A 14,251-nucleotide genomic window follows, 5' to 3' on the forward strand; every position below is an offset into this window, starting at 1 on the left:
GCCTCCTGCAGCTGTAAGAGACCAAGGCAGTGGATATTTTTCCAAGTATAAAACCCAAACTCTGAGCTAATGAAGAAAGAGTTAATAATTTATTTACTCCCATTCCCCCATGTCTGATAAATGGCATACAAGCACTTGGGCAGATAAAGTTCTAAGAAATAGGGGCAGAAATACTATGAGAAAACATTTATGAGTATAGACTTCTGAATGATTTTTTTTTTAAAGAAAAACCCCAGCCTTGCTGTATCTTTGATTAAACACAAGTGTAAAAAAATTAAAAGCATAATTAAACACAAGACTGAGGTTCAGCCAGAGAGACCTGCAGTTCTGAGTCCTGCAAGTCTCCTGGGGATCTGACACATGGCAAGGAAAAGTGAACAATGCTGGGAAGCTCCACAGTGTCCCAAGAGAGAGCCACAGCATCCTGAGCACCAGAAATACAGTCCTCTCCTCTCCTGCTTCCCATTCCAGGCTACACCTTCTTCAGGACTGGAGAAGCATAGCTGTGCCTTAATTTATTACTTTTTTTTTAAAATCAAAACCCATCCTTTTTCCAAAGCCCCCAAGAGTGGGACCACAAGGACCAGAGCATCTTCTCCAGGCACAGAGCAGCCTGCATGGTACTGAGGGACTGCATCCCAGCCCTGCCCAGCCTTCCCAAAGCAGAAGCAAGCAGCTGAAATCCAACTGACCTAAGGAATTGTCCATTTATTCTGTCTGACCTGTATTATTACAGTATTGAATAGGAGCAGCAGACTAATGGATAAAATCCTAACCCAAATCTTTTCCACCAGCTTTTTAATTAAGTGGGAAAAAATTCTCCCCACATTTTGAACAAGTGTTAAATCTTGTCAGTGCACTGGGGCATGTGTGATTCCACTGACACAAACCTATTTACAAACCAAAATTCCACTTCAACTAAAGACAGGAGCACTGAGCTCTAAATCAGTATCAAAGGTGGTATCTTAATAAAAATAAAATGTAGCTGTTTAAAGAAATAAACTCCATTATCACTGATGATAGCAGTGGAACACCTGGTATCCATTTGGTCATTCCCAGAGGTGGAGATCAGGGAACATCAACTCTGCAAACATAAAAGGCCATAAAGCAGAGCCAAGCTGATGAAACTCTCTAAGTGGAGTCAGCTCAGGTGTCATTTCTTCTTGAGTTCACTTAGGGCCTTCTCCAAGAGACAAACAGGTCCAAGGGGTTGCCAGACCTTGCCTTGTGCATTTTGCACAGACTGCTTTTTTTCACCTTTTAGTTATGTTTCTACTAGAACAATGTACAGAGCTTTGTAACATTCCAGCCATATCCCAGTGTCTGGGGGAATTCTGCATGTCATTTGTATATATTTCCAGTGTGTTTGCTCTCAGTTCACCACTCTGAACTTCTCTCAAAGTTTGTGTTACATGGGTAGTATAGAAGGGGTCCCAGTGGTTACACAACTGTTATTCTCAGTTAATCTTTCAGAACTTTTCTCCAATCTTGGGTTTCTAGGGTAGTATAGAAAGGATCCCAGTGGTTACACAACTGTTAATCTCAGTTAATCTCTCAGAACTTTTCTCAAAGCTTGTGTTTCATGGGTAGTACAGAAAGGATCCCAGTGGTTACACAACTGTCCTACATCTACTTAATTCAGCAAGGAAATTAAAGCGATGCCTGGAGAAGGTCAGATTCTTTCACCATAAAAAGAATATACCAAGCCCACTAAGAGTTTTCCAAAAGGGATAAGCCCTCCTCAAAAGACCCAGAAAACACAGGAGCATTTGACATCTGAAGTCACTTGATACAGGGAGAGGACTGGAGCCTAAAAACGATGTGGTTCCCTACTAACTCCCCCAGTAGATCTCCTTCACCCCAACTACACAATACCAAAAATAAAAGCCTTCCCAGCCAAGACAAGACACACAGATCCATATAATTCATATAATTCTCTTTCATGGGCCTCTCCTGATGAGCTGCTGCCTGGGAATTACCAGCCTCTGGACCTCCAAACATGTTGTGGGATCCAGCTCACTGATTCCAGAAATCTATGTCCATGAATATTGGAGCTATCAGAGAAACCAATCGTTAAAGTTGTTTGCCAGTTTATCTATAAACTATCATCTGAAACAAATATTCCTATCTTTCTAGGAACCTTTCCAAGGATAAAGCAGACTATAAAAGCACATGCAATGTTCACAGGTTAGTGCCAGGAGCTCCAAGATTCCATCGTAAGTAGTTCAGGTCTGGGGTTTTTTCCTTCTACCTCATCAGATTTGTGGCTTCTCACAGCACAGGAGTGTGGAGAGGAATGGCAGCTCATGTTCTCTAATCCTCATGCTAATTCTAAAGAAGCTCCTGTACAGCTGATTAGAAGGAAAAAAAATCAGCCTGGATTTAAGTTATGCTTCTGTATATTTATGGCCCCCAATATCTCATGGAGCAAGCAAACACAAAGCTGACTCACACAGAGTGTGTCTGGCACACAGCAGTCAGGGATACAGCAGGCACTCTGCTCACCTTGAGAAAATTCAGCACCAGGGGGCTGAGTGTTCTTGCTAAACGAGTGGGTTAGCAAATCCTAGCTGCTTCTTTTTCTACTGTTCCAGATGCTTGGAATTTGGATTCTTGCCCTGTTTCTGCTCAGCGCAGCAGAAGGTAAGCATATGGGGTTAGTGTTTGTAATGCCTTTCTATTCTGCTGTATTTTCCACCTATTTTCTAGGTGTTATTCTACACCCTGGTGGCTTAAAACTTATTTATTGAGGTAAATGTGGTTCACTTTTCCATACAGGAATGATGGGATGAGGGTGTGAGTATCGTCTTTCTTCTCCATTCTGGGAATTCTGCCCTAAGAGTGAGCAAGAAAAGCTGATGTTTCCTGTCTCAGAACAAAGCTACTGCTCTACTAAACATAGGGAATTCTTTCTTCTAAAGAAATTAGAATAGGGAAAACATAGGGAATTCCCTAAACACAGGAAATTCTTTCTTCTAAAGCCAGGGCAAGGGGGGAGGCAATCTAACGAGGACATAGCTTTGTATTCAGCAGAAGACACTGGCTTGTGTGCTATAAGATTTCCCATGTGCAGTCAGCTGTTCAGCACAGTCTCAATTTATTGCTGATTATCTGCAATATTTTGGCTTGGCATTAGGAGAAACTCATCAGCTGTCTCTGCCTTGGGCAAAGCAACAGCTGGGGGAGGGTACCCAAGGATGCCACAAAGGAATCCTCTGAAGACTTTTTTGATGAGCAATAAGGTGGCTTCTCTCCTTGGGATAAACTGCAACTCCTCAAGATCTAGGAAAGGGCAAATGCTGGTCTTGGCTTTCTATAAACTGTGGGATTTTCTAGAATAAAATAGAAGATCCCCCAAGCCATGCTATGAGTTCTGACTGCTCCATTTCTCTGCCTCTGCCCATTCACACTCCTTTTTATTTTTTTGTCTTCATGCTACAGGCAAAGAAGTTTGCTATGAAAGGCTTGGGTGCTTCACAGATGATGCACCATGGTCTGGGACTGTGGAAAGGCCAGTCTACAAATTACCCTGGAAACCAGAGAGTGTAGACACTCGCTTCCTCCTGTACACCAGAGAGAACATGGGTGACTTTCAAGTAAGAGCTGTTTTAGTTTGAACATTGGTACATCCCATGCAAAACTCAGAATTAAACACAGACTCCAGCTGTGTTCCCTAAAAATGGCCAAACTGCCACTTTATGCAAAAGACCACCTCTTCCAGCTCCTTGGCAGGGTGCCCACTAAGAACTACTGGGAAACTGAGCATTATGGGGCAATATTTTTTTCCACAAATAAAATGAAAGCACACTGAAGTCTTGTTTGCTCTAAGATGGGTGTCAAATCTTGGTTTGAATTCACATGAACCTTCATGTGAATTCTTGCAGATGAGTTCAACATTGCGAAACTTTTAAGCACCTGCACAGATAAGCACAGTTCAGGTCTTTGCAGTTTTGAAAACTTATTTACAGAAAGCAGATTTATTAAGTTCTTAGCTATGCTAATTTATTTTTTTATTTACATTAATGTAGGAGCTGTCTGCTGTTGATAAGTCAACAATCAAGGCCTCAAATTTTAATGCAAGCAGGAAGACCAGATTTATTGTACATGGATTTGTAGACAATGGAGAAGAAAACTGGTTGTCAGACATGTGCAAGGTAGGTACCACAGGGACACCCTTAGTTTGCATTTATAAACACATTCATATGTTTGTTGTCTGTTTTCTCTATTTCTAACCAATTTTTCTCATGCTATTTGTAGTGATAAGAAAACAAAAATTAGTTCACATTTTCAGATTGTTACCAAATTGAATAGGTAGCTTTGCACCTTGAGGAAATAATGAGGTTAAATGAATTCAGCTTTTCTCTTTAGTGAAGTGAGTGACAAAAGATTTGACTCAGTAGGTGCCCTTTTTCTTGGCAAAAAGAACATAAGCCCTGGGGTAAGATACTGGCTGGGATCGGGGTGATTCCAGAAATGACTGCAGACTCACAGGTCCTGCATCCTATTTCTCCAGCCAAGAGAAGGTTTCTAGATGTGGAAGGGCTATCAGGAAGGTTTGGGCTGCCACATGAGTGCAGGAGGCTGAGCACCTGAGCTGGCCATTGCCAAAAGCAACAAAGACATAAAAATGTACATCCAAAGGGGACCTCAAGGGGAGCATTTCAAACAAAGCTTTCAATCTAGGACTTGCTATGAGCACTGGATGTAGTAAAGCACTCTGCTTTATTGATTTTTGTGCTAATTCCACAAATTATTTCCTAACTCTGTCCCTATGCAAAGTGCAATTCCAGCTTGTGGCTTTCTCAAGTCCTCCAAACATGATTTAATTGCTGCTGGAGGTAATCAAAGCCCCTAGTCATGCAGCACAGAGCAAAATACCAGTTGATGGCACTTTGAGGATAAGGCTTTTCAACCATTAACAGAAATACAATTTTTAAAAATAATGTATTCCTATTTTACTTATGAGAACACTATGAGGAACAACGTGAAACTAAAATCAAGGTATTTCACATTTATTGCATCCCCATTGCCTGCTTCTTTTTGATGCTAGATGAAAAGAAAAATGATGGATGATTGTTGGATTTGTCAGTTAGTAATTTGTTTCAAGTATCAGAAGCAGAATGATGCTTTTATAATTTTCTGTCTTACATTTTGCATTTTAAAATAGAGGTTTGTTTCCTGGAACTTCACAATCAATGAGATATCTCACAATATTTTTTTCAGCTTGTCCCTTAAATCCATTTGATCAATTTTCCAGGATGTAGAGGCAGGAGATAAGTCCTTGAATTCTTCATCTATTATGGCAGCCTGTGTTTTATCACAATACTCTAGTTTATATTTAGAAACAAATTGGTCTCAGTGAATCTTTTCAATAAAGAGCAGAGCAAAGGGGATTGTGAATACATCAATCCTCCTATGTGTATCTATTACTTGCTTTCCTTCCCATTAAGCAACAATCCTATCTGCAAATTGATTTTTACCACTTCTAGTATGGTCACAGACACTTTTATTGCCTTTTTTGTCCTTTGTCAGCTGTTGTCATGTACTGAAGCTGCTAAAACAAAATACTTTTAGCCAAACAATCCAGCTCAATGGAGAACAGTAAAGCTTCTGATTCTGTGGAAAAGTCTCTGCCTGCATATACATATTTCCAAATAAAGCCATAAATCCTAAATGAGCACCAACAGTTTATGCACCATCTTATAAAAACACATTCTCTTTCTTACAAATCTGCATCAGAAAACCACTATTGACTTTAACTATCAAAAATATTCCAATTGAATTTGAGTTAAAGTAGTACTTTTAAATCACTGAAGTGAATGGTTGCATAAGTGGAGCTCTTATTTAGTGTTACATATCAAGTTTGTTTGAAAATAAAAATTGAACGTTTCATTATTGATATTGTTCTCCTTTCTGTAAAAAATACTGCTCTGGGTATTTGAAATTATTACTACATTACATATCACCCTCTTCCAGCACTGTGTGATCACACAAACCCCTCTGAGCACACATGCATGCTAAAGCTTTGGTTTTCAAATCATTCTCACACAAGTTCACACAAGATTTAGTAGCTGAGCCACAATGACCAACATGAACTGATCCCATACTGTATTTACCATGGTTTTTACTTTTGTTTTACAAAACAGAGGATGCTTACTGTGGAAGATGTGAACTGCATCTGTGTGAACTGGCAGAGAGGTGCAATGTGTCAGTACACCCAGGCAGCCAACAATGTCCGCATTGTGGGCGCTGAAATCTCTTATTTTGTGGACGTCCTCAAGGTAAGAGTCTGCTGTTCCTAAAGCTGTACTATAGTACTGATTTGAAAGAAATACAGCTCTGGAACTTCCACAAATGTGGATGTAACCAGCAGAAAATATTGTCCTTTACTCCACAGTCAGATATGCTGAAAACAAACAGCACAAAAAACAAACAGCACAATATTTTTAAAAAGAAGAGTATTATGTGATAGCAGCGAGGCCTGCCAACTTAAGGAGAAGAAATTCTAAAGGAAATTCTCATAGTACAGCCAAAGAGTTATTCTGTAGATGTTAACTAACACAGTGTAAAACTAAATACGCAGAAATAATGGATTGGCAAACTTCTTTTTCATGGAGACAACCAATGAGCTCTCAAGAACACCAGAAAACCAGCTGGCAGCACTGGCTGGGGACGAGCAGGACCCACCAGCTGCCCCAGGAAAAGCTGCAGTGGACAGTGCCCAAACTCACAGGGGATGGCTCCTTTTGCAGCCTGCTTCACATGGCAAGTGAAGCTTGGTCTAAAACCTTCCCTTAATCTAATTGCTTTCAACACATATTTCCCATAAAAGAGCTGTAACTAAAACCAGAGAGTGTGCTGGGTCTAGCAGTGCTCTGACCCACCTCTCATTCTCCACATCTGCATTGCAGCTACTGAATTCCTGTCCAAAAAGGCTAAAGGGATTTCTCATCTCATGGCCTCCTCCCGGTTTGTGTATAACCAAAGTGTAACTCCAGCCAGGAGTAACTAAAAGTTCCTGGCTGGCTTATTCTTCTTCAGACAATCATTCTGTGAAACTTAATGGGCCCTCTGGAAGGATACAGAGCCCCTCAGGACTCTTGACAGAGCTGTCTGGAGTTATAACAGTCTCCAAACCAGGGCAGCAGCTGAATAAGGTGGTTTGGAAAAATCTCTGTGCAGAATAGAAGTAACTGGCAAAGAGACGCTGAAATCCTAGAGGAGATTCTGAGCCAGCAGGCAAATTAAAGTAGTTTCCCAGCCCTCTCCAAATCTCCCCTGTTGCTGTTTGCTGGTGCAAAGGGGCATGGCAATGTGTGTGTTTTGCTGTTTTGTCAGGAGGAATACGGGTACTCCCCAGCTGACGTTCACATCATCGGTCACAGCCTGGGAGCGCACGCTGCTGGCGAGGCCGGCCGGAGGCAGCCGGGCATCGGCAGAATTACAGGTCAGTGCCTGCAGCCACCTTCCTCCCACCAGAGACACCTCACAGAGCCCTGCTACCCGCTCTGAATCATCCCACTATGGATCTGAATCATCCCATCTCTGGGCTGCAGCACAGTCAGGGGCAATTGGAATATTGTGCTCCTCCCACACCATACCCCAAGGAGCAGGGCTGTGCTAAGCGGGCAAAAGAGTGTGATAATTATTTTCCTTGCATATGTTACAGAAAAGGAATTTTTTTTTAAATTCAGTACTTCCAGAGGTTAAAGCTGTGGGTTTGGTCTCCTTATTCATCATGTAGGCAATGCCAAGGGCAATGTGCATTAAGCAGAGCGGCCTTTCATGGATAAAAGACAATTTTGAACATTATTAACAAAACCCTTTTCAATTGTTTTTCCTCGGGGATTTCAGGCTTGGTGAAACTTGGACTAATAGTCTACAAAGTTCAGTTTAAAAGCAAACCCAAAATAAGCTGCCTAGGGACAAGAAGAGATGCAAGTATAAGGCAGCTAAAGCTGTGCAATTTGCAAGACTTTACAAGCACCTGAAATTGCTACAGCGATTTGGGAAGCTAATTGATTCCATTTTCTGCTAGGTTCAAAAGCAAAGCTCATTGCTTCAAAACTAGATGTTTTTCCCAAAATCTGACTGGAGCCCAATGTAGGCAAGCAGGTTTCAACATTTCAACACCTCCAAGCAGGGGGTGCTATCAGCACAAATTCCTCTGAGTACTCTCAAGCAAGGGACTCCAGAAACCACCCAGGTGGATCAGCTCCTTGGGATGCATACACAGTAACCTCAGTTTGAGCAGTGTTATTAAAGAGAAGTTCAATTAAAAGAAAAAAAAAAAGTTAATTCCAAGTGTTGGCATTCAGTATTGTTGTAAGTATGTAAAGCAGTGAAATTTAATAGGCTTTCCACAGGTGACTTCCTGGGAGAAAAGCCACTTGGAAGTTGAGAGCAAACATCCTCATTTTATTAATGCCTATATTACTTAGATATAAGAATCATAGGCAACTATATTTGTGACATTCATTATATACCATCAATACATAAAATGATTCTACACCTACATTTCTTTATTTACACTTAATACTACTCTCTTTGTCTCAGGACTGGACCCTGCACAACCTTATTTTCAAGGCACTCCAATTGAAGTCAGACTGGATAAATCTGATGCAGAATTTGTTGATGTTATCCACACAGACTCAGCTCCCACAATCCCCAACTTAGGTGAGTATGCAACTCTACTGATAATTTATTATTTACTGCTCTGAATTATTTATGCCCCGTGGCACTTCAGTGTCCTGATTGTTCACCGAGGCTTTTGTGCTGGGGCACAACAGAACAAATTCCCCACTTCAGTCACTAACAGCTCCTGGCCTAAAACACTGTGCACAGGTAAACATGAAGCCAGCAGCCACAGGCATGAGACAAGATTAATTTAAAACGTGCTTACCCCTGTTTCAAATGCTGCAGGTTTTGGCATGCGGCCAGCTATAGGACATCTTGACTTTTATCCAAACGGAGGAGAGGAGATGCCCGGCTGTGACAAGAACCCTATTTCACAGATTGTAGATCTCGACGGCATCTGGGAAGGTAAGGTGTTGTTTGCATGACAAATTCAGGGGAGCCCCTCAAAGTGTAGCCACTTACCTTGCCTGAATTCAGGTGTTTTGCATTAGCTTTTGGTGTATCCACCAGCTGCAGACTGCAGCAAAGCTGTTAAAATGCTCAAAACACACCACTTTTCCAGAGCTTATTAAAAAATAAACAAGACAAAGGGTTTGCCTCTGGAAAATGTGTTTCCTCTAAAGGATCTAATATCAGAAACAAAAGTTGCTGGAGCTGTGCCAGACATTTTGCAGGGTCTTTTAAGAACACATTGCATTTTGTGTCAGCTGTCCCAGCAGCAGCACTGGTGGAATTGGGCAAAGATGTTCACAGCTACTCCTGGGAGACTCTCTCCAGCTGAAATTCTTCGGCGATAAAGCAATTAATTCGATTCCTTGTTAAGTTACAGATTACAATCAGAGTTGCAATGAAGTGATCTCACTGTGCCTATTTTTAGGCAGCTAAAAAAAGATGGGCACGGAGTTGCTCAAATACTCTGTTCTTTGTTGTTTAACGTGGTTCTAACGAAATCTCTAAGTATCAGAGGGTTCCTATGTATATTTCTAAAATTAAATTGCACATAAAATTAAAAAAATAAATTAACAATCTCGAAGGTTTCTGCTGTGGAGATTTTTCAGTACATTATCTGAGCTCTTTCTTACACTACTGCAAACAACTGAAACTCTGGGAATCCATTATCTGACTTGTGATCGCTAGCCTTTTACTCCAGGTTTTATTCAATGCAGCTGGAGGCATTACTTTTTCATTCTCGCCCCCCCCCTCTTTTTTTTTTATAGAGTAAACTTGTTATCATAATGGGGAATTAAAGCACAAAGAAATAACTGCGTAGTATATGGTCTTCTTTTTAACCTGAAGTCAGGAAAATACAGGCAACACAAAGGAAAATAATATATTCATTATTTTAATTTTAAGAGTCTCCCTTTCTTAAGTACCTCCCAAATAATAATAATTTTGTTTTGAAGCCCTCAGCTGGAGCAAATCAGCACTGCCCTAGGAAGTTCACTGTTAAATACTTTTCATTTGGTTTTCTTTTGTTATGGTAATGAAACTGTTGCCTACAAAAGACCTGCTGCAGGCAGCTCTGGTTTCTATTGTTAAACTCGGTCAGATTGCTTGAATAAGTGTTTTTTGAGGGGCAGGGGCTGGGCTGAGCTGCACAGTCGGTTCCACAAAGCATTTCAAGTTTGCATTTTATACCTGTTGAGCCAGTGACATTCCTTAGGGAATCATTCCTTGGGGTGAGCGCATGAGAAGCAAGAAAGGTTCCACCCTCGCGTTTGATTCTCCAAGAACTGAGATGAGGCTTTTGAGGAGGAACGAGGTGTCCCAGTGACATGGGTTTCTTTCCTTGAGTGGGAAGAGAAAAGAAGAACCAACCTGGGGGCATCTTTTCACAGGAACTCGGGACTTCATAGCTTGCAATCACCTGAGGAGTTACAAGTACTACTCGGACAGTATCATCTACCCCGACGGATTTTTAGGCTATCCTTGTCCTTCATATAATCTTTTTAAAGATGTAAGTATTTCTCAGAGCTTCAGGATGGACCCTGTTGAAAGCATTATTAAAAATAAATCCTTTGACTAATTTTTTTTTCTTTTTCTTGTCTGGCTGGATAATGTTTGTAATAGATATATTTATTTTCACTAGGGAACCTGTTTCCCATGCCCAGAAGAGGGATGCCCAACTATGGGTCACTATGCAGACAGATTCAAGGACAAGGTTAAAACTGAGTTCACTAAACTTTACCTGAATACTAGAGAGGCCAAGGATTTTCCTCGTGAGTTTTGAATGCTTCCATTGCTACCTACTCCTCATAAAAATTTTATTTTCCTGTTGGACAGTTAACTTTAGCAGATGAACAGATCTCATCACAGTGCAAAGTCTCTTCTGTTCTTCATGCTTTTTCTTCTTTTGCCCCATCACTAATGCCAGTTTGGGGCCCTACAGGACAAGAAAGTTGCTGACAAACTCTGGAGTCTAGTGGAGGTTACTGAGATGTTTGGAGAAGGTTCAAGGAAAAGGGAGGAGAGACAATGCACAGAAGTTGCAGAAAGGAAATTTCTTATTAAATAGTATTAAAGTTATATCACAATGGAAGTGGTTAAATGCAGGAAGAGGGGTCCAGGGAAGCTGGGAAATCTCCATCATTGGAGATACCAAAAACTCCATTTGACAAAGGCCAAGAACAAGCTGATCACAGCTGTTGGATGGACAAGATGAGCTCCTGTACAGCCTCAGTTATCCTAAATGCCAGCACTCACAACACACTGCTTAGTTTGCTCTTGGAAGCACAAATCAGAACCTCCTTGAGCTCCTTTTGGTAATTGCACTCTAAAAGGAAGTTCCCACCAACAAAAATTATTTTCCTGGAGCTTCAGAACTCTTTCATGCTGCTTAGATTCTGTATCTGTATTTATCCCTAACACCCCTTTATTTCCAGCTTCACTCTGTATGAAAACCTTAATGATCAAAATGCTGACATCTGTATAGTATTTACTACAATATGGACTAGTTTTCTCTTTTTTTCTCTCCCAGAAAGTAACACAAATATCTTCTGTTTCTCATGTTGATCTCATTAGGACATAACAGATTTGACTCACCAGTGTTTTGTATTTTCTGCTCTCAACTATACTGTACAGACATACAAGCAAAAAAAAAAAAAAAAAATAGAATTTGATATTTTGGGGACTGCTTCTCCCTGGGTACAGTCTAAGTAATTCTATTTCTTCTGTGTAGTTTGGAGGTACAAAATTTCCGTGACCCTCTCTGGAAAGAGCAAAATAAAAGGATATGTAAATGTTGCCCTCTATGGCACTAATGGGAACACAAAGCAGCACCAGATCACCGAGTAAGTTAAAAATTCAATAGAAAAGAAACTTTTCTTCTAGAACCCTTAATTTGTATTTGTAATTAATAATTCTGTTTTAATTGATCTTGTGAAGAGAGAAACAAAAAGGCAGCATTTCAGGCCCACCTGCCTTTGCTGCCTCTGAAAAAGTGATTTGGGGTGAATTACATCAGAAATCTGGCTACAATATTGCTGCCATATAATGGGATAAGTGTTGTCTCTCTGCTGAATTTCTACCCTCTTGCCACCACAGCAGAGCCTTTGACAAGACTGGTAATTAAGTGTGAATGTTGCCATGCCTCACATCCATAAAATGCTGTTTTTCACAGGGGTACCCTCAAACCAGACAACACTTACACAGCCTACATTGATGCAGAAGTTAATGTAGGAGAAGTTACCAAGGTCAAATTCCTTTGGAACAACAACTGGATAAACCCAACTCTTCCTAAACTGGGAGCTGCAACTATCACAGTAGAAGTTGGGCAAAATAGAAGAGAGTAAGTACATCCATTGTGAAAATCTTGAAAGTTACTGGAGAAGGTAGGTGACAGAATTATAAGTGGAGTGGAAGCCTTTCCACAAGAAAAGTTATTTAAGGCATTAAAAGGAAAAGATTCTCAAGGAAACCTTTTCTTTCCTTCCTTTCAAGACACTGTTCATCCATAGTTCTATTCACTGCTACTTCAACCCTTTGCCTTAAATAACCTCAAAGAAAAACTGAAAATCTCTCCAAGCTTTAGAAGAGCAAATTTTTTGTATAACCCTTTGGGTGAGAAAAATTAATGCTGACTTGGATTGTCAGCATCATTCTTGCTAAACTCCTTCTGTCCACAAAAACAGATTATTTATGGGTCTGATTCACTGTCAGCTGGAACCAGCCAAGTATTCCGTTGGTATTGATGACCCCTAAGGTCATGACTGACTAGAGAGGATGGTGATAATAAATCCACCTTTCCAATGAGGAACACTAACACTTGGAGCCTGCACTGAAAAGCTACCTATAAAGCTGAGGGAAAAAGGCTAAAATTGATTTCTCTACACTTTGTAAAGCACAGCTTGGATGTTCAGATTATAGAAGCATGCTTTTCTGATCCAGTTTTACTAATTTTCCTGGACTTTAAACATGAATTTCCTTATTTTCTTGATCAGTTATTTTACTTTATCCACATCATGAGTTGGCATCTAGAACATGAGGTACAGTTTAAATTTTATTTATTCTATTTTCAAATGAGCAATTAAAATCCCATCACTTAAAAGACAACATGAGAGGTGGAAACAGTTTCAAGCAAAGTGAAATTATTACAGCCAAGCAGCACTTGAACTCACCTTAAGCAGAGGCATTGAGTCTGGTTGTAATTTCCAGTCACCAAAGCACCTTGCTGACAAAGTGTAATCCTGTAGATAGGAACTCACCCTTCTACTGACTTATGGCCTTTGCACAAATAGTTGTGATCATCTCTATGGAGATGGTAGCACAAAATTTGGGGAAAGACCCCAAAACTGTAACATTAAAGTAAGGTGGGGAATGAAGCAGAATGAATAGAGTCTATCAATGCTTTCCCAAGCAGTTATAGTTCAAATTTAGAAGCTCAAGGTTTGTCCATTTGTCTGAAATGACAGATCAGGTTGTGTTACCATCAGTGTAAATCCACCTGTACAATTTCAGCAGCTGCTGACAGCTCAAGGTGCTCTCATTTCCTTTATCCTCAGGTACCGTTTCTGTGGCTCTGAGACCGTGAGGGAGGATGTCCTGCAGACTCTGACTGCTTGCTGACAGCATCTTCAGATCCCCAAATCCTGCTGCCAATAAAAGCTACTCATGCAGAAAACACTGGGATCTGCAGCTGTGATACTGATGGCGTGTGTTGTTTGGGGTGGGGTTCTGCTGCTTTGGGAGGCAGAGGTTAAGTCTGTGGGTACCTCTCTACAGACAGAATTTTTAGAGTGGCTTTAGGAGTGAATGTGCCAAGACCAGTTGGAGAATTCCCCTGCTTTCAGCCTGTTTCAAAAAAAAAAAAAAATTCAAGCAAGAGGAAAGGGGGCAGGTAGCAGAAACAAATTCATTTCTGTCCCCATGTAATCCTGCCTCGTGCCCCTCAGCATTCTGCTGGACAAGGGGTCTGTGTCTCCTCTGCTGCCAGAGGAATCTCATCCTCACTGATAAAACCTCACAGAACTGCTGGGGATCTGCTGCTCCTCACATCTGCTGCTCCTGGGGACCTTCTCCCAGTTTCTCCTGACCTCTCCTGGGTCTCTCTGGGCAAGCTTTCCTCACCCAGAACGCCCTGTCCTGGAGGACATCAACCCCTCAGCAAGGCTTTAGA

The 14,251-nt window shown here is 40.9% G+C and overlaps 1 protein-coding gene across 1 annotated transcript; it reads left to right on the forward strand.

Annotated features, from left to right (window-relative positions):
- Window positions 1-2,594: 2,594 nt before the first annotated feature.
- Window positions 2,595-13,701, forward strand: LOC139599041 (pancreatic triacylglycerol lipase-like). The gene is made up of 12 exons (XM_071445979.1): window positions 2,595-2,643; window positions 3,442-3,596; window positions 4,029-4,154; window positions 6,147-6,281; window positions 7,339-7,447; window positions 8,557-8,676; window positions 8,923-9,042; window positions 10,476-10,594; window positions 10,727-10,856; window positions 11,816-11,927; window positions 12,257-12,424; window positions 13,638-13,701. Exons 1-12 carry the CDS (start codon window positions 2,595-2,597, stop codon window positions 13,699-13,701), a joined length of 1,407 nt encoding a protein of 468 aa, XP_071302080.1.
- Window positions 13,702-14,251: the final 550 nt, after the last annotated feature.

The sequence above is a fragment of the Agelaius tricolor genome, unplaced genomic scaffold (assembly GCF_023055355.1).
Source record: "Agelaius tricolor isolate 1412-34295 unplaced genomic scaffold, bAgeTri1.0.p SCAF_22, whole genome shotgun sequence".
In the NCBI taxonomy this organism is placed as follows: Eukaryota; Metazoa; Chordata; class Aves; order Passeriformes; family Icteridae; genus Agelaius; species Agelaius tricolor.